Source organism: Bufo gargarizans, chromosome 11 (assembly GCF_014858855.1).
Source record: "Bufo gargarizans isolate SCDJY-AF-19 chromosome 11, ASM1485885v1, whole genome shotgun sequence".
In the NCBI taxonomy this organism is placed as follows: Eukaryota; Metazoa; Chordata; class Amphibia; order Anura; family Bufonidae; genus Bufo; species Bufo gargarizans.
The window spans coordinates 78,662,641-78,688,383 of record NC_058090.1 but is presented as its reverse complement, the minus strand read 5'-3'; the positions used below and the strand labels follow the sequence as shown (position 1 = coordinate 78,688,383).

Genomic DNA, 25,743 nt, shown 5'->3' with positions numbered 1-25,743 from the left:
CTATATGGCCTCAATCAGCTCTCCAAAATTGTGGAGCCCTTTCAGCTTAGCAATTGGTGGAGATCTCAATCCCTGGACTCCATCAAGCATTCTAAATTTTTTATAGAATATTTAAATATTAATTTAAATGATAGTTTAAATGAAATATTACCAATATTAAAATGTATTCTATTGCTTATAATAGTGTCTATTGTCCCTAATCATTTTGAAATATAAGTAATCATGTTAGTCCGTAGTATATTGAGTCCAAAGAAGAAGTAAGACTCTCATTATCTATATTTGCAGTGATACCACAAAACCATAAATTAATGTATGGTTTATATGGAAAGATTGATATAAGAGTTGAAATCTAGTGTATGCGAAAAATCTGATTAAATTTAAGCTTTCTTAGCACTTTTTTCCACGAGTATTTTTCTATGTAAACACTCTAATGGATGTGGCAAATTACACCTCCATCTCTGACTTTGTCTTGCTTGGCTTGACCGATATAGCAACGCTTCAAGTGTTCTTGTTCATATTTTTCTTGATGTTTTATATAATCAACTTGATAGGCAACCTCTCCATCATGGTCATCACCATTATAGATAAAAACCTCCATACCCCTATGTATTACTTTTTGTGGAATTTATCATTCCTAGATATCTGCTATTCTTCTGTGGCTGTCCCAAAGATGTTGAGGGATTTTCTGGTCTTGAAAAAGACCATCTCTTTTGCTGGCTGCATTTTGCAGATGCATTTCTTCCATTTTTTAGGAAGCACAGAAGTTATGCTCCTAACAGCAATGTCATATGATCGATATGTCGCCATTGGTAATCCTTTGCGTTATGCTGCAATCATGAATACTAGAGCATGTCAGAGTTTGGCATTTGGCTCGTGGATTACTGGATATTTCCATTCCCTGTTACATACACTGATGGCAGCAAGGCTTCCATTTTGTGGACCAAATTTGGTGAAACATTTTTTCTGTGATATTAAACCAGTGCTTAAGTTGGCCTGTACCGATACTTCTCTCAATCTGAAACTTCTCACAAGGGTCACAGGAACGTTGGCCACAACAACTTTACTACTAACTCTTCTCTCATATGTTTTCATCAGCAAATTCCTGCTAAAGATACGGACAGCCGAAAGTCGAAAGCGTGCATTGTCCACCTGTAGTGCTCATCTTACTGTTGTCTTTTTGCTGTATGGAACAGCTATTTTTACATATTTACGCCCTTCAACCCAAGACTCCTTAGATCAAGACCGAGCAGCTGCTGTTCTGTTCACCGTTATAACTCCAGCCTTAAATCCAATAATATATACACTAAGGAACAAAGATATGAAGAAAGCCATGAAGAAACTTGTTAAAACTTTAATTTTTTGACCACAGGAGGTTTTATTTTTTACATAATTTACTTTTAATAGAAATAATTTTAGACTTATGGTTCTTACTTACATAAGACATAACTAACTAAATTTTTTTCAATCAATAACATATAGTAGTAAAGCAGGCAGTGGTACAGCAAAGATTCACATTTTCTTATCAGAATTTCCTGCTTTTGCACCTTATATTCAGCCTATAGAGAAGGAGACATGGGGACCAACTGCAGGAAGCAACATGAAAAGTCACTATGTCATGGCTTCCCTCACCTATTAAAGGGTTATTCCCATCACAGCTATTCCTGGCTGAGATTGGAGTGCCCATATTATGTGGCAGTCAATGGTGATGGCCCTAACAGGACTAGCTAAGTGGGATGTGCAATTCTTTTTCTGTAATCAGTTAGCCCACCTCACTTGGTTATTTTCATGATTCTGACTACCGCTGGCTGTCAACATCAATAGGTATTCCATGAACAGTGCTATCCACTAAACCACCACATTGCCCGACAGACAAAATGCTTTTTAAAAGCACTATGCGGTGATGGAAATATCACAAATGGAGTGGTGCGCTCCTCCCATTGCTGGATCATGCAATTGCCTTTTTCCTAATGGCTTCTTGTGTTTGGCGGTGTGGTAGCTCCAGTGGTTAGGGGTGGTGTCTTAGATCTATGTGGCCCTTGGCTCAAGCCTGACCAAAGGTGAGAGCTGCTTGTGTTGAAGCAAAAGTGATTATTATTTTTTAGATAGGGCATTCCTTACATCCGAGCAGTGGAGTGTGTTGGGAAGTGTGGTGGCTCCAGTGGTTAGGAATGGTGTCTTAGAGATGTGTGATCCAAGCCTGGGCAGCAGTGAGAATGTGGAGTTAATGGCCGGCATAGAAAATTAAAGGTATGTGATTTTGGAAAAAAAAAAGTTAAGTGTGGTGTTTGTCTGGTGTGATCTTTATTAATTACACTTGCACAAATTGACCCTTACTTTCCTGTCTCCAAATGGATCTCACCACCTAGCTGCACCTTTCTGGGGAACAGTGAAACCCCCATCAGATAACAGTATTGGAGGGCTTTGAACCCAGGAGCACAGCATTGTAAGACACCAGTGCTAACTGCTGAGCAACCACTTAGCTCAGTACTAGCAAGCAGTTGGAGCTTAATGATGAAATGGACCAGCAACGGAAGGAGACCCTTTAGGTGAAGAGATGTCTATGTAGTGCCAGTGTTTCTCAATGTTTCTAAGCCTAGTACTGTCCAAATACTGATCACTCATTTGCAAAAGGCAAATGAACAAACAGCAGCAATAAAAGGTAAGTGGACCCTTTGAAATAATCACTATGTCCTTTCACCGGCCAAGATCAGATTTGAAATCAGGACTGCAAAACATCAATACTAAGCACTGAGCCAGTGGTGTCAGATGCCATAGTTCACTCCAGAAACTGCTGAATAGGAGAATATCTAGAGAATATCGCCTCACAATGTAAAGTATTATGATATTTATAGTTGTAACCATATATAAGTATGAGGCACAGAAGAAGGAGCTGGATGAAGAACCGCATATTCCTCAAAATGATGAACTGTCAAAGTGTGCCCCCATATAGTGCAAGCCACAGTTCTTCTAAAGTAACATTCACTTTTAGGGTGACCTTTATTTATTTTACTTTCATAGCACTGTAAAGAGAATATCACCACTCACTGCCCCCATTGTAGCTCATCACCGACCAATGAAAGGTGAGTGTAAAGTAGAGGTGTGTAATGGGAATTTGTTTAGGGAGACCATTATTAATTTTACTTCCATATCATAAAGAAAACTGTCACTCCCAATTGAGTCTTACCATCTAGCTGCACCACAGTACTGCAAGACACCAGTGTTAACTACTGAGACGCCACTCAGCTTAGCATTTGCAAGCTCTATGAGGTGAGTGATGAGGATGACAGGAACCAGCAATAGGATGAAACCTATTAGGTGATAAGATGTCTATGTAGTTTATTCCAGTGTTCCTAAGCCTAGTACCCCAGTAGTCAAATACATTACCCAAGTTCCCTAAGACTGTGATCATTTGTGTTGGGCGCAAATATTCGAATAGCGAATTTTATTCGTAAATATCGGCACTTATTTAGAATATAGCGCTATATATTCATAAAAACTAATTTATTTATTTTTTCCACAGTACACATGATCCCTCCCTGCTTCTAGCTTGTAGGCCAATGATAAGGCTGCAAGAGCTTAGCAACTTCCCTAGCAACCAATAGGAAAGTTGCCTATCCCTTACTACATGGGAGAAACTCCCCACAGACATTTTGTGCTGTTGCATGCAGTTGTGAGAGAGAGAGAGAGAGAGAGAGAGAGAGAAGTGTGATCATTGTGCTATGCTGAATTTCTGTGACTTCTGATACCTCATATATATAATCCAGATAGTGTTAGATAGTGTAGGTTAGTGAGTGAATAGTGTAGCTGATAGGTTCCAGTGTAGGGTGTTAGGGACATTAGTTAGGTAGCTCATATACAGTTGCAAGAAAAAGTATGTGAACCCTTTGGAAGGATATGGATTTCTGCACAAATTGGTCATAAAATGTGATCTGATCTTCATCTAAGTCACAACAATAGACAATCACAGTCTGCTTAACCTAACAACACACAAAGAATTAAATGTTATCATGTTTTTATTGAACACACCATGTAAACATTCACAGTGCAGGTGGAAAAAGTATGTGAACCCCTAGACTAATGACATCTCCAAGAGCTAATTGGAGTGAGGTGTCAGCCAACTGGAGTCCAATCAATGAGATGAGATTGGAGGTGTTGGTTACAGCTGCCCTATAAAAAACACACACCATTCCTGGGTTTGCTTTTCACAAGAAGCTTTGCCTGATGTGAAAGATGCCTCGCACAAAAGAGCTCCCAGAAGACCTACGATTAAGAATTGTTGACTTGCATAAAGAGGGAAAGGGTTATAAAAGTATCTCCAAAAGCCTTGCTGTTCATCAGTCCATGGTAAGACAAATTGTCTATAAATGGAGAAAGTTCAGCACTGCTGATACTCTCCCTAGGAGTGGCCATCCTGTAAAGTTTACTGCAAGAGCACAGTGCAGACTGCTCATTGAGGTGAAGAAGAATTGTAAAGTGTCAGCTAAAGACTTACAAAAGTCTCTGGCCTATGCTAACATCCCTGTTAGCGAATCTACGATACATAAAACACTAAATAAGAATGGAATTCATGGGAGAATACCACAGAGGAAGCCACTGCTGTCCAAATAAAACATTGCTGCACGTTTACAGTTTGCAGAAGAGCACCTGTATATTCCACAGCAGTACTGGCAAAATATTCTGTGGACATATGAAACCAAAGTTGAGTTGTTTGGAAGAAACACACAACACTATGTGTGGAGAAAAAGAGGCACAGCACACCAACATCAAAACCTCATCCCAACTGTGAAGTATGGTGGTGGGGGCATCATGGTTTCAGGCTGCTTTGCTGCGTCAGGACCTGGACAGATTGCCAGCATCAAAGGAAAAATGAATTCCCAAGTTTATCAAGACATTTTGCAGGAGAACTTAAGGCCATCTGTCCACCAGGTGAAGCTCAACAGAAGATGGGTGTTGCAACAGGACAACGACCTAAAGGATTTCCAAAGCATAGAAGAAAATCAACAACAGAATGGCTTAAACAGAAGCAAATACGCCTTCTGGTGTGGCCTAGTCAGAGTCCTGACCTCAACCCTGATTGAGATGCTGTGGCATGACCTCAAGAAAGCGATTCACACCAGACATCCCAAGAATATTGCTGAACTGAAACAGTTCTGTAAAGAGGAATGGTAAAGAATTACTCCTGACCGTTGTGCACATCTGATCTGCAACTACAGGAAACGTTTGGTTGAAGTTATTGCTGCCAAAGAAGGTTCAACCAGTTATTAAATCCAAGGGTTCACATACTTTTTCCACCTGCACTGTGAATCTTTACATGGTGTGTTCAATAAACACATGGTAACATTTAATTCTTTGTGTGTTATTAGTTTAAGCAGACTGTGATTGTCACATTTTATGACCAATTTGTGCAGAAATACATATCATTCCAAAGGGTTCACATACTTTTTCTTGCAACTCTATATAATCCAGATAGTTAGTGGTATATAGTCAGTGTAGGTTAGTGAGTGAATAGTGTAGCTGACAAGTTCCAGTGCAGGGTGTTAGGTACATTAGTTAGGTAGCTCATATACAGGTCCTTCTAAAAAAATTAGCATATTGTGATAAAGTTCATTATTTTCTGTAATGTACTGATAAACATTAGACTTTCATATATTTTAGATTCATTACACACAACTGAAGCAGTTCAAGCCTTTTATTGTTTTAATATTGATGATTTTGGCATACAGATCATGAAAACCCAAATTTCCTATCTAAAAAAATTAGCATATTTCATCCGACCAATAAAAGAAAAGTGTTTTTAATACAAAAAAAGTCAACCTTCAAATAATTATGTTCAGTTATGCACTCAATACTTGGTCGGGAATCCTTTTGCAGAAATGACTGCTTCAATGCGGCGTGGCATGGAGGCAATCAGCCTGTGGCACTGCTGAGGTGTTATGGAGGCCCAGGATGCTTCGATAGCGGCCTTAAGCTCATCCAGAGTGTTGGGTCTTGCGTCTCTCAACTTTCTCTTCCCGATATCCCACAGATTCTCTATGGGGTTCAGGTCAGGAGAGTTGGCAGGCCAATTGAGCACAGTAATACCATGGTCAGTAAACCATTTACCAGTGGTTTTGGCACTGTGAGCAGGTGCCAGGTCATGCTGAAAAATGAAATCTTCATCTCCATAAAGCTTTTCAGCAGATGGACGCATGAAGTGCTCCAAAATCTCCTGATAGCTAGCTGCATTGACCCTGCCCTTGATAAAACACAGTGGACCAACACCAGCAGCTGACATGGCACCCCAGACCATCACTGACTGTGGGTACTTGACACTGGACTTCAGGCATTTTGGCATTTCCCTCTCCCCAGTCTTCCTCCAGACTCTGGCACCTTGATTTCCGAATGACATGCAAAATTTGCTTTCATCCGAAAAAAGTACTTTGGACCACTGAGCAACAGTCCAGTGCTGCTTCTCTGTAGCCCAGGTCAGGCGCTTCTGCCGCTGTTTCTGGTTCAAAAGTGGCTTGACCTGGGGAATGCGGCACCTGTAGCCTATTTCCTGCACATGCCTGTACACGGTGGCTCTGGATGTTTCTACTCCAGACTCAGTCCACTGCTTCCGCAGGTCCCCCAAGGTCTGGAATCGGTCCTTCTCCACAATCTTCCTCAGGGTCCGGTCACCTCTTCTCGTTGTGCAGCGTTTTCTGCCACACTTTTTCCTTCCCACAGACTTCCCACTGAGGTGCCTTGATACAGCACTCTGGGAACAGCCTATTCGTTCAGAAATTTCTTTGTGTCTTACCCTCTTGCTTGAGGGTGTCAATGATGGCCTTCTGGACAGCAGTCAGGTCGGCAGTCTTACCCATGATTGCGGTTTTGAGTAATGAACCAGGCTGGGAGTTTTTAAAAGCCTCAGGAATCTTTTGCAGGTGTTTAGAGTTAATTCGTTGATTCAGATGATTAGGTTAATAGCTCGTTTAGAGAACCTTTTTATGATATGCTAATTTTTTTAGATAGGAATTTTGGGTTTTCATGAGCTGTATGCCAAAATCATCAATATTAAAACAATAAAAGGCTTGAACTGCTTCAGTTGGTGTGTAATGAATCTAAAATATATGAAAGTCTAATGTTTATCAGTACATTACAGAAAATAATGAACTTTATCACAATATGCAAATTTTTTTAGAAGGACCTGTATATAATCCAGAGAGTTAGTGTTAGATAGACATTGCAGGTTAGAGATATAGCATAGTGTAGTCTTTTGCTGTCTGTTTCTTGTGTGAAAAAAAAAAAAAGTTTGTTTCTGTGTATTAGTGTTTTAGGGTTTTGTGTGGGTAGTGATTAGTGTCAGCATCCTTTGTCTGTGAAAAAAAAAAATCTGTATTTTTCTGTGTTTTAGGGATAGTGTTTTAGGGTTTCGTGTGCGTAGTGATTAGTGTCCGTCTTTTCTCTATGAAAAAAAAAAAAAAAAAGTATTTTTCTATGTTTTCGGGTTAAAGTTTTAGGGTTTCGTGTGTGTAGTGATTAGTGTCATCGTCTTTTGTCTGTGAAAAAAATACAAAAACAAAAAAAGTCTGTGTTTCGTGTGTGTAGTGATTAGTGTCAGCGTCTTTTTTCTGTGGAAAAAAAAAAACTAATAAAGTTTGCCCAAATTCCCTCATTATTTTCCTTATATATATTTTTTGTATATAAAAACATATCATGAGTGCAGGGGAGTTGGTTCCAGTGCTGGACCGCTGCCAGCACGGGGCCGCTCCTCTACCCACAGAGGGGCGGGTGCAGGTAGCAGGTGCGTCCGCCTCATTAGTGATTTTTTTGGGCGTGGCAGCCGCCCCATTTCATCTCAAGACGCTGAGGCAGTTGTGTCATTCGTGACACAAGCTACTGGCATAAAGTCCTCTGCCCCGACTCTGAGCAGCAGCAACTCTCCGCCCTCCTGCAGGACCAGCCCCCAAGAATCGACCCTGATGCTGTTTGATAGCGACAGTGAGAGGGACATCTTGGAGGTGGTAATACAGGAGAGTGAGCTAGAGCTTGGTCCAGATGCTCAGGACCTTTTGGAAGGGATGGAGGAGGAGGGGCTACCGCTCATCAGTACACCAGTGACATCCCTTCCAACTGGTGCGGGTGGTTTTAGCCACAGAACCCCCACACCTAGTCAGACCCAGGCGTCAGCGAGTGGACAGCGGAGCCTGGTCAGGGGCTCCACGTCTGCTGTTCCTCTCAGTCAACCAATAGCAGGGGCTCTAATGGTAATGGCAGCAGGAGGTGGCGGCATCAGCAGGGGCAACTTCCACCTGTGTGAACGGAACCCGAACAGGCGCATGCCAGCACCACCCCATCTGACAGGAGGTCGGTGCGTAAGTCGCCTGGTTGGGCTTACTTCACCCTGGCAGCAGACAATATGACAATTGCCAATTGTCAGCTGTGCCATGCCAGGGTGAGAAGAGGGAGGTCTGTTGCTTGGCTGGGTACCACTGACCTTACCCAGCACCTGAGAGTCAACCACTGGCGGGAGTGGGAACAGATGCAGAGTGGTCGCAGCAATGCCAGCAGCAGTGCGCAGGGGACAACAGCTCCTGCCACTATCCTGCAGCCACCCCGCCCCCTTCCAACAATGCATTCCCTCTCCTCCACTGCCTCTCCTACAGGTACTGGAACCGGCAGCCAGACCTCTGCCTCCTCTGCACCCTCTATCGTCTCCACTGCCGTGCCATTTGAACGCACCACGCCCTATCCCCACGACGTGTGTGTTCACTCAATGGGCTGCTGGCAAAGGTTATAGCCCAACATCTGCTGCCCTTCAATATTGTGGACCATAATCCATTCCAGCAGATGTTGGAGCAGGCCCAACCCAGATGGCGTATCCCCAGCCGCCATTTCTTTGCCAGGACCGGCATCCCTGCCCTACACCAGCACATTGTGCAGAATGTATCCCTGTTCCTGGATCATGCTGTCAGCGACAGGGTGCATCTGACAATGGATGCCTGGACCAGCAGGCATGGCCAGGGACGATACAACTGTTTTACAACCCATTGGGTGTCCCTCCGAGGCGCTGGGGAGGGATCAGATGTGGCGGCATTTCAGTTTGTGGTGCCGCCCCAGGGTGTCCAGGGGAGAATCGCTGCTTATCTTCAAGCCACTGTCTCCACCGCTGCTGAGCCCCCCAGCAAGCGTCTTGGCAAGTGTGGAGCACGTCCGCTGGCAGGCCGTGCTCCAGCTTGCGAGCTTAGGGGAATGGAGACACACTGGACCTGATGTTCTGGCCGCACTCAAGACTCAGGTCCACAAGTGGCTGATACCACGAAGGTTCCAGGCAGGTATGGTTGTCTGTGACAACGGCAGTAACCTCCTCGCCACCCTCAATGCTGGCAGTCTAACACGTGCCATGCATGACATGTCCTCAACCTTGTGGTACAATAGTTCCTACGCACATACCCAAGGTTGAGTGACATCGTGCAACGTGTACGTAGGATTGCCAGCCACTTCTGATGCTCCCCAACCGCCACCGTGTCCCTGTCCAAACTGCAGCAGGACAACAGCCTGCCACCTCACAGGCTGATTGTTAACAGCGTGACGCGGTGGATCTACACCCTCAACATGCTGGGGAGCTTGTGGGAGCAGCAACGGGCGGTGAAAGAATACCTGCTGGACCAAGGCACTTCTGGGCCATCACACCCACTCCCCTACATCACCAATGTGGAGTGGTGGCAGATACACCAGGTCTGACACATTTTGGACCCATTCGAGGAGGCAACCAAGATGGTCAGCAGGGAGCATGTCGGCCTCAATGAAGTGCTCCCAATAGTGTTTCTGCTAGACAGGAGACTAGATCACCTCCTCGATGCTGGGGAGAGTGCTTTGGTGGAGCAAGAAGAGGCAACAATGCTCCACCAAGACCAGGCCTAGGATGAGGAAGAATTTGATGAGGAGTTTGCCAACGTTCAGGAGTCTGGGCCTGGTCAGGAGGGAGAGCCAGTGCTAGGGACACCGTTAGTCTGGGGGTGGAGTGGCTCCCACAGGGAGCAGCAGCAGCAGGAGGACCAAGATGTAATGGTCCCAGGCAGCCAAGAAGAGTCCTGTCTAGGGTTGAGCAAACCAGAACTGTAAAGTTTGGGTTTCTACCAAACTTTAGGATTTTTGAACCCCGGACCCGAACATTTCACTAAAAGTTCGGGTTCGGCGATTTCTCTGCGCTTTTTGAAAGACTGCAGAGCAGCCTATCAACAAGCGTTTAACTGTCTGACCTTAGAAGCCATCACAGCCATGCCTACTAATGGCATGGCTGTGATTGGCCAGAGCAGCATGTGACCCAGGCTCTATATAAGCTTGAGTCATGTAGCTGTCATGGTCTTACCTCCTTGCTGTTCCCTTCGTTTGACATGTGCTGGCGGCCATCTTGGTTTCTGGGTTTTCTTGTAGCCTCCCACCCTGCGGCTCCTCCTTCCCACTGGGAGGAGCTGGATGCCTAGCTCATATATATAGGAGGTCTGTGGCTTCAGTTCCTTGCTTGGTCCTCCTGTGTTCACATGCTTCCAAGACTGCTGCTGCTTCTGGTTCCTGATCCTGGCCTCGTCTGACTACCCCGTTGGTTCCTGATTCCGGCTTCGTCTGACTACCCCGTTGGTTCCTGATCCTGGCTTCGTCTGACTACCCTTCTGGTTCCTGACCTCTGTCTCCGCAAGACCCTGCTTCGGTTTAGCCATCCGTTTGGACTTTGCTTACGGCTTGCTCTTCAATAAAACCTTCTTATTTTCCACTTATCTCTTGTTGTACGTCTGGTTCATGGTTCCATGACATTAGGACCAAGCCATCAATTCTGACTGTACAGGGCCACCCTCGCTACCTACGCTGGTTGCCAGACTTGATCAGCAGGATCACCTGTTGGGTCGGTTCGCTGTGGCGTTGCAAACCCTGCTTGAACGCACGGCTCATTTAGCTTCCGTTGCCGATGGGTCGGTTGTCGCTCCTGGGCCCGCTCCTACTGCCGCTCCGGTTGTTGCGCCAGAGTCTACCCTGACACCTGTTGCTGCGCCTGTGGTGTTTCAGGGTATGACCGGTTCTGCCCCCCTTCCACAGCGCTTTGGGGGAGAGCCAACTCAGTGCCGAGGTTTCCTTAACCAGGTGGGCATTTACTTCGAGTTGCTGCCACATGCCTTTCCCACTGAGAGATCAAAGGTGGGCTTCTTGATCTCGCTGCTCTCGGACAAGGCCTTGGCCTGGGCCAGCCCTTTATGGGAGAACAACAATCCGGTGGTTGCCGAGTTTTCCGGTTTTGTTGCTTCTCTTCGGAAGGTGTTCGATGTGCCGGCTCGTGCTGCCTCTGCTGCGAAGCTCCTTATGTCCATCAGACAGGGTTCACGATCCGTAGCTGAATACGCCATTGAGTTTCGTACCCTGGCAACAGAGGTGGGCTGGAATAATGAGGCTCTGGTCGCTGCATTCTCTCATGGTCTCTCGGATGCCTTGAAGGATGAGGTTGCAGCTAAGGACCTACCAGTGGAGCTCGAGTCTCTTATTTCTTTCCTGATTTTGATTGACACCAGACTCAGGGAGAGACCTTCCTTTAAGGAGAGCCTGCGGAGGCCTTCTAACAGATTGGCGCCTACGTTTGCTGTCCCACCCGTGCCTCCCTCTCCTCCCACGCCTCCTGGGGATGACTTGTCTGGGGGTGAACCCATGCAGCTGGGGTTTGCTCGCCTGTCCGAGGGGGAGAGGGTACTCCGGAGACGCGAGGGCCGATGCATGTACTGTGGTCTCGGTGGGCATTTTCGGTTGGCATGCCCGAACCGTCCGGGAAACGCTCGCACCTGAGATCCTGTCGGGGGCAGATCTTGGGTGGAGTCTCCTCGTCCCCGGTTTCCCGTGTTGACAAACCACTGATTACTGTTGTCCTCTCCTGGGTCGGGGGCTCGGTGACGACCCAGGCGTTGGTGGACTCTGGTGCTGGTGGTTTGTTCATTGATAGTGTGTTCGCTGCCGCCAATTCCATTCCTCTGCAGCCTCGAGGTTCCCCACTGGCTCTTGAGGCGATAGACGGCAGACCCCTTCTGCCGCCACACGTGACTCATGAGACCCTTCCAGTGGGGATGGCCATTGGTGCCGTTCACAGAGAGTCGGTCTGTCTCCAGGTTATTTCGTCTCCACACTACTCGGTGGTCTTGGGGTACCCCTGGCTCCAGAAGCATAATCCTACTTTCGATTGGAAATCGGCCGAGATCCTCTCGTGGTCACCGCAGTGTGGGGCTAGTTGCATCCATGGGCCTGTCAAGTTGCTGAGTACTTCCTCGGACTCTCTGTTGCCTCCTGAATACGAGGAGTACCGGGATGTATTCGATAAGGTGCGTGCGGTTGCCCTACCTCCGCACCGCCCATACGATTCTGCCATAGAGTTACAATCTGGTGCCGTTCCTCCTCGTGGCAAAGTCTATCCACTGTCGGTAGCGGAGAATGAGGCCATGGAGGAGTACGTGAGGGAGGCGCTTTCACGCGGACACATTCGCAAATCCTCGTCCCCGGCAGGGGCTGGATTTTTCTTTGTGAAAAAGAAGGGCGGTGAATTGAGGCCTTGCATCGATTACAGGGGTCTCAATCGCATCACGATAAAGAACGCTTACCCGATACCCTTGATTTCCGAGCTGTTCGATCGCCTCAAAGGGGCTACGGTCTTTACCAAACTCGACCTGAGGGCGGCATATAACCTGGTAAGGATCAAGGCGGGCGATGAGTGGAAGACCGCGTTTAACACCAGGACCGGTCATTATGAATCCTTGGTTATGCCCTTTGGGTTGTGCAATGCGCCCGCAGTCTTCCAGGAATTCATCAACGATGTTTTCCGTGACCTGTTGCAGCAGTGTGTGGTGGTCTATTTGGATGACATCTTGGTATATTCTGAATCCATGGAGGCCCACGTTCTGGATGTCAGACGAGTGTTGCAACGGTTACGAGAGAACAAGCTGTTCGGTAAGCTTGAGAAATGCGAATTTCACCGATCCCAGGTAACCTTCTTAGGTTACATCATTTCCGCTGAGGGGTTCTCCATGGATCCTGAGAAGGTTTCGGCTGTCTTACAGTGGCCCCAGCCCAGTGGTCTTCGTGCCCTGCAGCGCTTTTTGGGCTTCGCCAATTATTATCGGAAGTTCATCAGGGACTTTTCCATGCTAGCCAAGCCTCTCACGGATCTGACCAGGAAGGGCAGCAATCCCCAGGTCTGGTCGCCCGAGGCCATCCGAGCTTTTGAGGCTCTAAAGTCCGCCTTTGTGTCGGCTCCGATTCTGTCGCATCCCAACCCTGGGTTGCCGTTTGTCCTTGAGGTGGACGCGTCTGAGACGGGAGTAGGCGCCCTCCTGTCTCAGCGTAGAACACCGGAGGGTCCTCTGCTTCCTTGTGGGTTTTACTCCCGGAAACTGTCTTCCGCGGAGTGCAACTATCAGATTGGTGACAGGGAGTTATTGGCCATCGTGCAGGCCCTTAAAGAATGGAGGCACTTGCTCGAGGGCTCGGTGGTTCCGGTTCTCATCCTGACGGACCACAAGAATCTGACCTACCTCTCTGAGGCCAAGAGATTGACACCACGTCAGGCCAGATGGGCTCTGTTCTTGTCACGTTTTAATTACGTGGTCTCCTACCTACCCGGTTCCAAGAACATCAGAGCGGATGCCTTATCACGGCAGTACTCCGAGCTGTCCGGGGAGGAGTCGATTCCGACTTCGGTCATACCTCCGAATCAGATCCTGGCCGCCATTCGCACCAGCCTGACCTCTCCCCTGGGTGAGCAGATTTTGGCGGCTCAATCTGGTGCTCCCTCTGGGAGACCCAACGGCAGGTGTTTTGTGCCTGAGGAGTTGCGCACTCGGTTGTTGCGAACCTACCATAACTCCAAGGCCGCGGGGCATCCTGGAAAGAATCAGCTGTCCTGGGCTGTTTCACGTCTGTTCTGGTGGCCTTCCCTACGTTCCGACATCGCCGCATATGTAGCGGCATGCTCCGTTTGTGCCCAGAGTAAGTCCCCTCGGCACCTTCCGTTGGGCCTTTTGCAACCCATAGCCACCGGGGAGCGTCCATGGTCACACCTGGGGATGGATTTCATTGTGGACCTCCCTGCATCCCGAGGCCATACGGTCATTCTCATGATAGTGGATCGGTTTTCCAAAATGTGCCACTGTGTTCCTCTCAAGAAGTTACCCTCTGCACAAGAGTTGGCCTCGATTTTTGCCAGGGAGGTCTTCCGGTTGCACGGTTTGCCCAAGGAGATTGTGTCGGATCGGGGGAGTCAGTTTGTGTCCAGGTTCTGGCGCGCCTTTTGCTCCCAGTTGGGGATTCATCTCTCTTTCTCCTCGGCCTACCACCCTCAGTCCAATGGGGCCGCAGAACGATCCAATCAGGCCTTGGAGCAATTCCTTCGTTGCTATGTCTCCGATCACCAAGACAATTGGGTTGACCTCCTGCCTTGGGCTGAGTTTGCCAGGAACACGGCGGTGAACTCTTCCTCTGGGACGTCTCCCTTCATGGCCAATTATGGGTTCCAACCTGCCGTGTTACCGGAGGTATTCTCTCCCCAGGATATTCCGGCTGTGGAGGATCACCTTTCCGTCCTACGTGCTTCTTGGGTACAGATCCAGAGGTCCCTTGAGGTCTCTGCGCAGCGCCAGAAACTCCAGGCTGATCGCAGACGAGCGCCCGCTCCTTCCTACCAGGTCGGAGACCGCGTATGGTTGTCCACCCGCAACCTCAACCTTCGAGTGCCCACTCCCAAGCTGGCGCCTCGCTTTGTTGGTCCCTTCCGAGTGCTTCGCAGGGTAAACCCGGTAGCCTATGCCCTTGCGCTTCCTCCTGGCATGCGGATCTCCAACGTGTTTCATGTCTCCCTGTTGAAGCCACTGGTGTGTAATCGTTTCACTTCCTCGACTCCTCGGCCTCGTCCGGTCCAAGTGGGCAATCGTGAGGAGTATGAGGTGAGCAATATCCTGGACTCACGCCTGGTCCGCGGCCGGGTGCAGTTTTTGGTCCATTGGCGTGGTTATGGTCCAGAGGAGCGTTCCTGGGTTCCCTCCGCAGATGTCCATGCTCCTGTCTTGCTCCGAGCCTTCCACGCACGCTTCCCTCAGAAACCGTTCCTTACTCCGCGGAGGAGGGGCCCTTGAGGGGGAGGTACTGTCATGGTCTTACCTCCTTGCTGTTCCCTTCATTTGACATGTGCTGGCGGCCATCTTGGTTTCTGGGTTTTCTTGTAGCCTCCCACCCTGCGGCTCCTCCTTCCCACTGGGAGGAGCTGGATGCCTAGCTCATATATATAGGAGGTCTGTGGCTTCAGTTCCTTGCTTGGTCCTCCTGTGTTCACATGCTTCCAAGACTGCTGCTGCTTCTGGTTCCTGATCCTGGCCTCGTCTGACTACCCCGTTGGTTCCTGATTCCGGCTTCGTCCGACTACCCCGTTGGTTCCTGATCCTGGCTTCGTCTGACTACCCTTCTGGTTCCTGACCTCTGTCTCCGCAAGACCCTGCTTCGGTTTAGCCATCCGTTTGGACTTTGCTTACGGCTTGCTCTTCAATAAAACCTTCTTATTTTCCACTTATCTCTTGTTGTACGTCTGGTTCATGGTTCCATGACAGTAGCACTGCACATCACTCTGCTGTTACAAGTGTAGGGAGAGGAGGATGCTGGACTTGTGATTTCAGGGAGAGAATAGTAGAGAATCTAACTCAGCGATCTACATACAAATAGTTGTGTGGATGCAGGGCACAATCTTTTTACCCTGCCCTGAGCCCATTGACAAAAACATATGCAAGCTCAGTGCACCAGCACTGCATCTGAGCTTTTGGGACATTGAAAATCAATTTTCTTTTGGCAATCTACAACATCTGGATTAGTCAGTGTGCAATTTAAGCTAGAAATACACCCATCAATTTCTGGGGTTTTAAAAACACACTTTTTTTTGCCCAAAAACTGTATTTTCCTGAACTGCAAGTGTTAAATTCAAGTTTAATATATACAGCTTTCATGTTCTGTTACCAAAAAAACACTGTTTTGGCAATATACAACATCTGGATTAGTCAGTGTGCAATTTAAGCTAGAAATACAACCATCATTTTCTGGGGTTTTAAAAACACACTTTTTTGCCAAAAACCACTATTTTCAAGCCTTGCAGCATCAGCACGTGTGAAATTACAGGCCTATATACTGCTGTCAAATTCAGTTATTAAACAAACACTTGTTTTGGGCAAAAAAGATTTAGTTGGCAGCCTTTGATGCAGATGTCATTGTGAGATACACCCTTAATACATTTGGGTTAGATTCAGACATTTGAAATACCGCCATTTGGTGCACAAATATTTAATTCAGGCCTACAGTGGGTCAGGCCGTGTGAGATACACTCTGTATATAGAGGGCTTATATTCTTTCAGTAATAAAACACCCTTTTTGGGGCAAAATACACAATATTTCAGGCCTTGCAGCATAAGCACGTTTGAAATTCCTGGGTTATTTACTGCTGCCATATTGAGTTATTAAACAAACACCCGTTTGGGCAAAAAAAGTTTATTTGGCAGCCTTTGCTGCATATGTAATTGTGAGATACACCCTTAATACATTTGGATTAGATTCAGAGATTTGAAATAACGCCATTTGGTGCACCAATATTTAATTCAGGCCTACAGTGGTTCAGGCCGTGTGAGATACACCCTTTACATACAGGGGTTTCATTCAGGCATTTGAAATACAGCCATTTTGGGCAAAGAAATCTTTAATTCAGGCCTACACTAATTCACGCCGTGTAAGATACACCCTTTAGATACAGGGGTTTGATTCAGGCATTTTAAATACAGCTATTTTGGGCAAATAAATCTTTAATTCAGGCTTATACTGGTTCAGGCCATGTGAGATACACTCTTTACATACTGTCGTTCTATTCTAAATTCGAGAAATAAGAGGAAAGCGTCAAATAAGGGATGTGGCCCAGGTCGTGGTGCTTATGGTGGAGCTCATGTTGCAGGGAGAGGACGTGGTCTATCTGGGCCAGCTACACGCACAAGAGAAAACTCTTCCTCAGGTGCGAGTAGGCGACAGAACCTGTAGCTATATTTGGTTGGGCCTAATGCAGCTCTACGAATAGTGAGGCCTGAACAAGGACAGGCAATAGTAGATTGGGTTGCTGACAGTGGATCAAATTCATTCACATTGTCTCCCACTCAGTCTCCTGCTGAAAGACCACAGTTGGCACCTGCTGCCGATGTCCATCAGTCTTTCACCTCACCCCCCTTGCAAATCAGCCAAGCAGTCTGAGCCTCAAGTCATGCAGCAGTCTCTTCTGCTTTTTGATGACTATGTTAGCAGGGTTTCCAAGGGCCATCCACCTATCCCTGCCCCTGAAGTGGAAGAGATTGAGTACACCGATGCCCAACCACTTATCTTTCAAGATGAGTACATGGGAGGACCATCGCAGCACGTCTCGGATGATGACGAAACAAAGGTGCCACTTGCTAGGGCTTTCGAAAGTGTGCGACAAGGAAGGCAGGGGTGAAGACTGGGTGGATGATGATGTGAAGGACGATGAGGTCCTCGACCACACATGGAATCAAGGTCAGGAGAGTGACCTATGTAGTTCGGAGGAAGAGGCGGTGGTCGCACAAAGCCACCAGCACAGCAGAAGAGGGAGCAGGGTGCAAAAGCGGAGCGGTCGTCCTCTAGAAAGTACGCCTGCTACTGCCCACTGCAGAAAGGGACAGAGCACACCAAAGCCAGCTCCATGGAGTTCCCTGGCGTGGCAGTTCTTCAGACAATGTGCTGACGACAAGACTCGAGTGGTTTGCACGCAGTGCAATCAGAGCCTGAAGCGAGGCATAAACGTTCTACACCTGAGCACAACCTGCATGACCAGGCATTTAAGTGCAAAGCACGAGCTGCAGTGGAGCAGACACCTCAAAAACCAAAAAAGGTCTCTGGCTCCTCCTGCTTCCTCTTCTGCGGCAGTCTCAGCCTCTTCATCCACCTCTGGAGTGACAGTGCCACCTGCCACCCCACAAACAGAGGATCTGCCAGCAACGCCAAGACCTGGGTCACCAAGCATCTCCACAATGTCCCAAGGAAGCGTTCAGCTCTCCATTACCCAAACGCTGGAGAGGAAGATGAAGTACCCCCCTACCCACCCGCGATCCCTAGCTCTGAATGCCTTTGAAATGCTGTCATTCTGTCTGGTGGAAACGGATAGTTTTAAAGGCCTTATGGCGGTGGCTGTCCCACAGTATGTCATGCCCAGCCCCCACTACTTTTTCAGGAGAGCCATACCTTCCCTGCACAACCAAGTAGGGGACAAACTCAGGTGTGCACTGCGCAATGCCATCTGTGGCAAGGTGCACCTGACTACGGATACGTGGACCAGTAAGCACGGTCAGGGACGTTATATCCCCATAACAGCACACTGGGTAAATGCAGTGGCGGCTGGGCCTGAGGCGGATAGCAGTTTGGCGCATGTCCTTCCACCACCAAGGATTGCAGGGCGCTTCAGTTTGCCTCCTGTTGCTTCCTCCTCCTACTCTGCTTTCTAATCCTCTACCAGCTCCTCATCCGGTCAGCGTAACACCTTCACCACCAACTTCAGCACAGCCAGGGGTAAACAACAGGAGGCAGTTTAAAAACGTATCTGTTTGGGGGACAAACCGCGCAGGAGCTGTGGACGGGCCTTAAACAACAGACCGATGAGTGGTTTGTGCCAGTCAGCCTCAAGCCCGGCCTGGTGGTGTGCAATAATGGGCGAAATCTCGTAGCAGCTCTGGGACCAGCCGGTTTGACCCACATCCCTTGCCTGGCACATGTGCTGAATTGGGTGGTGCAGATATTCCTTAAAAATTACCCCGATATGTCAAAGCTGCTGCATAAAGTGCGGGCCGTCTGTGTGCGCTTTCGGCGTTCTCACCCTGCTGCTCAACTTCCCGCTCACCGACTCAGCCTTCCCGCTCACCGCCTCATATGCGACGTGCCCACAAGGTGGAACTCCACCTTGCACATGCTGGCCAAACGAGCAGCAGCAGGCGATAGTGGAGTTTCGGCTGCAGCACGCACAGGTGAGTCGCTCGTCGGAACAGCACCACTTCACCACCAATGACTGGGCCTCCATGCGAGACCTGTGTTCCTTGTTGCGCTGTTTCGAGTTCTCCATCAACATGGCCAGTGTCGATGACGCAGTTCTCAGCGTTACTATCCCACTTCTATGCCTCCTTGAAAAAACGCTCCTGGCGATGATGGAAGAGGATGTGGCACAGGAGGAGGAGGAGGAATGATTTCGTAGGGTTTCCGGCCAGTCATTCCCAAGTGGCTCTGCGGGTGGGTTCCTGCACCCACAAACCCAAGGTACGCAATTGTCCAGCCATGGCACAGTTCTGGAGGTGGTGGAGGATGAGGAGATGGAGGAACCATGTTCACAGCAGGGTGGCACCCAGACCAGCTCATGGTCATCACTGGTGCGTGGCTGGGGGGATACAGAGGACACAGACAATACACCTCCCACTGAGGACAGCTTTTCATTGCCTCTGGGCAGCCTGGCACACATGAGCGATTACATGCTGCAGTGTCTCCGCAATGACCGCCGAGTTGCCCACATTCCAACTTGTGCTGATTACTGGGTGGCCACGCTGTTGGATCCCCGTTACAAGGACAACGTTCCGTCCTTAATTCCCCTGGTAGACGTGCTGCTGGTGGCATTACCACCTGACAGTGGGGACACAGTGGAAGCACAAAGCGAAGGCAGAGGACGAGAAAGAGGTCACCAACGCAGCTGGGGCACCGTCAGCACCTAAGAAGGCAGGGTTAGCATGGGCGAAATGTGGAAAAGCTTTGTCAGCACGCCACAAAAACCAGCACAACCAGCTGATATGGAACGTCTTAGCAGGAGGCAGCATTTCACCAACATGGTGGAGCAGTGTGTGTGCACACGCCTACACGTACTGAATGATGGGTGCGCCTCCTTCAACTTCTGGGTCTCCAAATTGGGCACATGGCCTGAGCTTGCCCTTTACGCCTTGGAGGTGCTAGCCTGCCCTGCAGCCAGTGTATTATCTGAACGTGTGTTTAGCACGGCACGGCAGGGGGCGTCATCACAGATAAGCGCAGCCGCCTGTCCACAGCCAATGTGGACAAGCTCACGTTCATTTAAATGAACCAGGCATGGATCCCACAGGACTTTTCCGTACCTTGTGCAGAATAGACATGTATATCGGCACTAACCAGACATTGTTATACTGCAGCGTAATTGCTCATTCTTGTATTTTTGATATTTCACACTCTTTTAGAGTGTACCTTAATAAAAAATAAAAAAATAAAAACCTGTGTTGGCTACCTCGTCCTCCTCCACCGCCGCTTCCACCTACACCATTACGTCCACCGCCTCCTCAAACTCCTACTCCATATGGAACTCCACCTCATAAATCAAATTTTTATTTATTTATTTGTACGCATTTTATTTTATATCATTTCACAACTTTGTCAGTTACATTTTCTGGTAAACTTCAGTAATTTTTGGGTGTATAGTACCACTGCTATACCAAGTAGGTTTAAAAATAAAAATAAAATTGTCATTTACATTTTCGGTGAAATCCACCAATTTTTGGGTGTTTAGTACCACTGCTATACCTAGTAGGCTGGTTAAAAATAAAAAAAATTGTCATTTTACATTTTTGGGTGAAATTAAAAAAAATTTGGGTGAATAGTACCACTGCTATACCTAGTAGACCGTTAAAAAATAAAATTGCCAGTTATATATTCTGGTTAAATTCACTCATTTTTGGGTGTGATGTACCACTCCTATACCTAGTAGACCGAAAAAAATAAAATAATTGTCAGTTACATTTTCTGGTGAAATTCACCAATTTTTAGGTGTGATATACCATTGCTATACCTAGTAGACAGGTTAAAAAATAAATAAACAGTCAGTTACATTTTCCAGTGTAATTCACCAATTTTGGTGTGTATAGTACCACTGCTATACCTAGTAGACAGGTTTAAAAAAAAAAAAAAATTGTCAGTTACATTTTTTGGTGAAATTCACCAGTTTTTGGGTGTAATATACCCCTCCTTTTCTGTTACATTCTTGGGTTGACATTATACAATTTTAGACATGAATAAACACCTGCTATGCATAGGTGACAGGGAATAAAATGTAATAAATTATTCATTAATTAATGCGCGCCACATCCTTTCATTTAATGCTTAAACTTTGAAAAGTTGTCACTTTTAAGCTTTAATAATTTCTTCCATATTTCAACTCTATAATTTTAAATTTGAAAAAAATTATCCTCCCTTGCATGTGGTCTCTCTTTCTCACGCTCCCTCTCTGGCCTGGAACCCTGATTCCCCGTCATCCGTGATCACCATGGTAGGCGCATAAAAGAACATCGAAAGTTGATAGAGCAGATATCAAATTGGATTGTGAACATCACGGGGACGTGCGACATGGTGTGGCAGTAAGTGTGCACAAGCCTAAACGAACTGACTGACAGGGGTCAGCCCATGCAACTTCTGGGTCTCCAAATTGGGCACATGGCCTGAGCTTGCCCTTTACCCCTTGGAGGTGCTGCCCTGCCTTGCAGCCAGTGTATTGTCTGAAAGTGTGTTTAGCATGACTGGAGGGGGTTATCACAGGTTATATTTCCCAATGTTTTGGGGTGTACCCTAATTTTAAAAATAAAATTTAAAACCAAAAAGCAGTGTAGGCTACCTCCTCCTCCACCACTTCCACCTACACCGCCACATCCACCGCCTCCTCAACCTCCTACTTCATATGGACCTTGTCCTCCTAGATCAAGATTATAATTTTTTATTTTTACCTATTTTATGTTATTTAAAGTCATTTCCCTATCCACATTTTGCAGAGCACTTGCCATGCTCTTAACCACATTTTGATGCCATTTGCAACCCTCTAGCCCTTTCCATGACATTTTTAGAGCCATTTTAGTGCTCAAGATTTCGGGTCCCCATTGACTTCATTGGGGTTCAAGTTCGGGGTCAAGTCCGGGTCCCGAACTTGAACTTTTTTCTCAAGTTCGGCTGAACCCGAACATCCAGGTGTCCACTCAACTCTAGTCCTGTCCTTTTCCCCATGGCTGCCCGCATGCTGCGATGCCTCAGGAGGGACCCCCAGATCAAGAAAACTAAGGACAGGGATGATTTTTGGTTGGCCACCCTTTTAGACCCTCGCTGCAAGGGTAAACTGGAGCAGTTCATCCCAGCCAGCAGGAGGGATGCCCATATGAATAACCTGTGGGCCTGTCTTATCCTCTGGCTGGAGCAGGCAAACCCTCAGCCTCACACTCCAGTTCTCCCTGCCCATCTCACCCAGCAGGTGGCTGGCCGAAGCAGCTCCAGCAGAGTAGGTGATCTTATGGGTGAGATGAGGTTGTTCTACCAGTCTGCGCAATCCAGTAGCAGCAGCAGCAGTCACCACCAGCGGCTGGCCCGCACTTTATATACAAGTAAATATACAGGAAAGAATGTTTCCAAACAATTTTTCCTCTAAAATCAATTTCATCTTCAGTTTTGTGCGTATTATTGTCAGTTTGTAAAAGTGGCGTACTACTCGGACAACATCGTTCCCAGCAGCGACCTGGGAGGCCAAGATGCATCCAGGTGTCCTCTTCATGCTGTTCTCGAACCATTTAGGTGTTTCCATCAATTTCTGACCTTTTCCTATGAACCAGACACCCTCCCCTCTTCAGAGCAGGGGGTGCCTGGTTTAATGCTTCTCCCATTGACTTCCATTGTGCTCGGTAGAGCACCTGAGCATCCCGAGGTGTACGACCCGAGCACTTTGATGCTCGATCAGCACTAGTATCAAAGCTAAAAAAAAAAGTTAAGGTTTTCCAGCTGCTCTAAAGAAATATTATCACAGCTTCAATATTTTATACCCGTATATTAGAGATACAACTGGTCTGTGGCCAACCGTGTTTACTAAAACATCTAAAAACCTAGAAATTTATTAGCCAACTATTATACCTGAGCTTTTTCTTTAAAGAACATTTACTAAATTAGTAATTAAAATCATGTAAAATTATGTTGTTTCATTAAGCAATTATAATCCCCAGCTCCAGGAAAAGATACCTTTAATGTACACTCCTGAGAAATGTAAGAATATATAATGGTTCATGACCTAGCTTGACTGGTTGACTATAGTAGAGTTTGATGATTGTTGAGCATTTATATATTCAGTCCTTACTTCATTGTTTTTGGATAAAGTGTTTGCTAGGTGCATTTCCTTCAAGATTTCTTATATTTGTGTTCTGTTTGGTGGGATCAGTAGTTCCCTGATCATTTTCTAGTCTAGTGTGTTTGGTTTCTGTGCATTCTGAGATCTGTACATCCATATTATTTCTTGGTGTGTTGGAGGTTTATTTGTTACTGTGGGCTGGTTTACTGACTTGAATTCAGATAGGGTCAGTTCAGGATTGCTGCTTTTCTGTTCAGTATCATTCACCTATATGCCATACACCATCCATTTACTCCATTGATGGACAATCACCTCCGTTAGCCTCAGATCAGCCTCCTATCAGGCCCCTAGCCTCCATCGGCTTCATATCAGACCCCCCCCCAGCCTCCATTAGCCTCAGAGCAGCCCTCCTACCAGACTCCCAATGAGCCTCACATTGGATCCGCCAGCCCCAATCAGTCTTAGATGGAGCCCCACAGCTTCCATCAGACTCAGATCAGACTCCCAATCAGACCCTATCAGCCTCTAATCATAGCCCCCCAGCCCTGCTCAGCCTCAGATCACACCCCCCAGTGCCTATCTGACCTCTGATCAGACGTTTCAAATACATTATAAACTTACATTGCTTCCTCTGAGATGTCTCCGCATATCCCCGTCTCAGCATCAGATTGGACCCCCCCAGCCTCCATTAGCCTCAGATCAGCCCCACAGCTTCCATTATCCTCAGAGCAGCCCCCCATCAGACCCCGAATCTGCCTCACATTGGACCCTCCCAGCCTCAATCAGTCTTAGATCTAACACCACAGTCCCCATCAGCTTAAGATCAGCCCCCATTAGACTCAGATCAGAACCCCCCAGCCCCACTCAGCCTCAGATTGCACTCTGCAACCCCCATCTGACTTCTGATCAGACATTTCAAATAAATAAACTCACCTCACTTCCTCCGGGACATCTACTCATATCCCGGACTCACCGCTTCTTCTGGGTCCCACTGAGTACAACCAGCACAGTGCTGCCCTCACCGCACCTCCCACGCGCTAATGACCGCTTCTAAAATGCATCCACACTATAAGACGCACTGCCACTTCTCCTCCATTTTTTTTTGGGTGAAAATTTGTGTATTATAGTCCAAAAATTGCTGTAAAATCAAACAAATGGAGGTTGAAATATCAAGTAATTGTGTCAGCCCCTAGTGTGTTGAATCAAAGGAAGAAGTAAAATATCTATATTTGCTCTGATACCACAAAACCATAATTTAATGTATGGTTTTTATGAAAAGCTTTATAAGAGTTCCAATCCAGTGTATGTAAAAAATATGATTACATTTGATAATTTAAGCTTCGTTAGTATTTTCATCCACCAGTATACTTCTACATAAATACTCTAATGGATGTGGCGAATTACACCTTCATCTCTGACTTTGTCTTCCTTGGCTTGAGCGATCTAGCAACTCTTCATGTGTTCTTGTTCATATTTTTTTTGATGTTTTATATAATCAACTTGATAGGCAACCTCTCTATCATGGTCGTCACGATACAAAGCTCCATACCCCCATGTATTTCTTTTTGTGGAATTTATCATTCCTAGATTTCTGCAATTCTTCTGTGACTGTCCCCAAGATGCTGAGGGATTTTTTGGTCTTGGAAAAGACCATCTCTTTTGCTGGATGCATTTTGCAGATGTATTTCTTCCATTTTTTAGAAAGCACAGAAATCATACTCCTTGCAGCAATGTAATATGATCTATATGTCGCCATTGGTAATCCTTTGCGTTATTCTGCAATCATGAATACTAGAGTTTGTTGGAGTTTGGCATTTGGCTCGTGGATTACTGAACATTTCCATTCCCTGTTACATACACTGATGGCAGCAAGGCTTCCATTCTGTGGACCAAATTTGGTGAAACATTTTTTCTGTGATATTAAACCAGTGCTTAAGTTGGCCTGTACCGATACTTCTCTCAATCTGAAACTTCTCAACAGAGTCACAGGGACATTGGCCACAACAACTTTACTACTAACTCTTTTCTCGTATGTTTTCATCCGCAAATTCCTGCTAAAGATACGGACAGCCGAAAGTCGAATGCGTGCATTCTCCACCTGTAGTGCTCATCTTACTGTTGTCTCTCTGCTGTATGGACCAGCTATTTTTACATATTTACTTCCGTCAACCAAAGACTCCTTAGATCAAGACCGAGCAGCTGCTGTTCTGTTCACCGTTATAACTCCAGCCTTAAATCCGGTCATATATACGCTAAGGAACAAAGATATGAAGAAAGCCATGAAGAAGCTTGTTAAAACTTTGCGTTTTGACAACAGGATATTTTATTTTTTCATAATTGACTTTTAATAGGAGTAACATCATTACTTACCAAAGGTATAAAAGTAGGAAATGGACATTTCATGTAATAGAAGTTGTTAAAAACGGAAAAAAGATAATATAGCTATGTATTTACTCTTTTTAAAAACTGCATTAATTAAATATCCCAGGAATGGAGTTTGGGTCAGACACTTACGAGCCACAGAGAGGCGCCAACATGCCATGGCCCAGGTATTTAAAGGGGTTACTCCACAA

The 25,743-nt window shown here is 46.7% G+C and overlaps 1 protein-coding gene and 1 pseudogene across 1 annotated transcript; both read left to right on the top strand.

The window, feature by feature from the left end:
• The first annotated feature begins 430 nt into the window (after nt 1-430).
• LOC122922185 (olfactory receptor 12D2-like) lies at nt 431-1,363 on the top strand. Its single transcript, XM_044272701.1, has one exon. It carries the CDS (start codon nt 431-433, stop codon nt 1,361-1,363), a length of 933 nt encoding a protein of 310 aa, XP_044128636.1.
• Nucleotides 1,364-24,556: 23,193 nt separating this feature from the next.
• Nucleotides 24,557-25,518, top strand: LOC122921310 (annotated as a pseudogene).
• Nucleotides 25,519-25,743: the final 225 nt, after the last annotated feature.

What these genes read in the sequence shown, in the direction of transcription:
- LOC122922185 (XM_044272701.1), top strand. Translation starts at nt 431, where the DNA reads ATGGATGTGGCAAATTACACCTCCATCTCTGACTTTGTCTTGCTTGGC.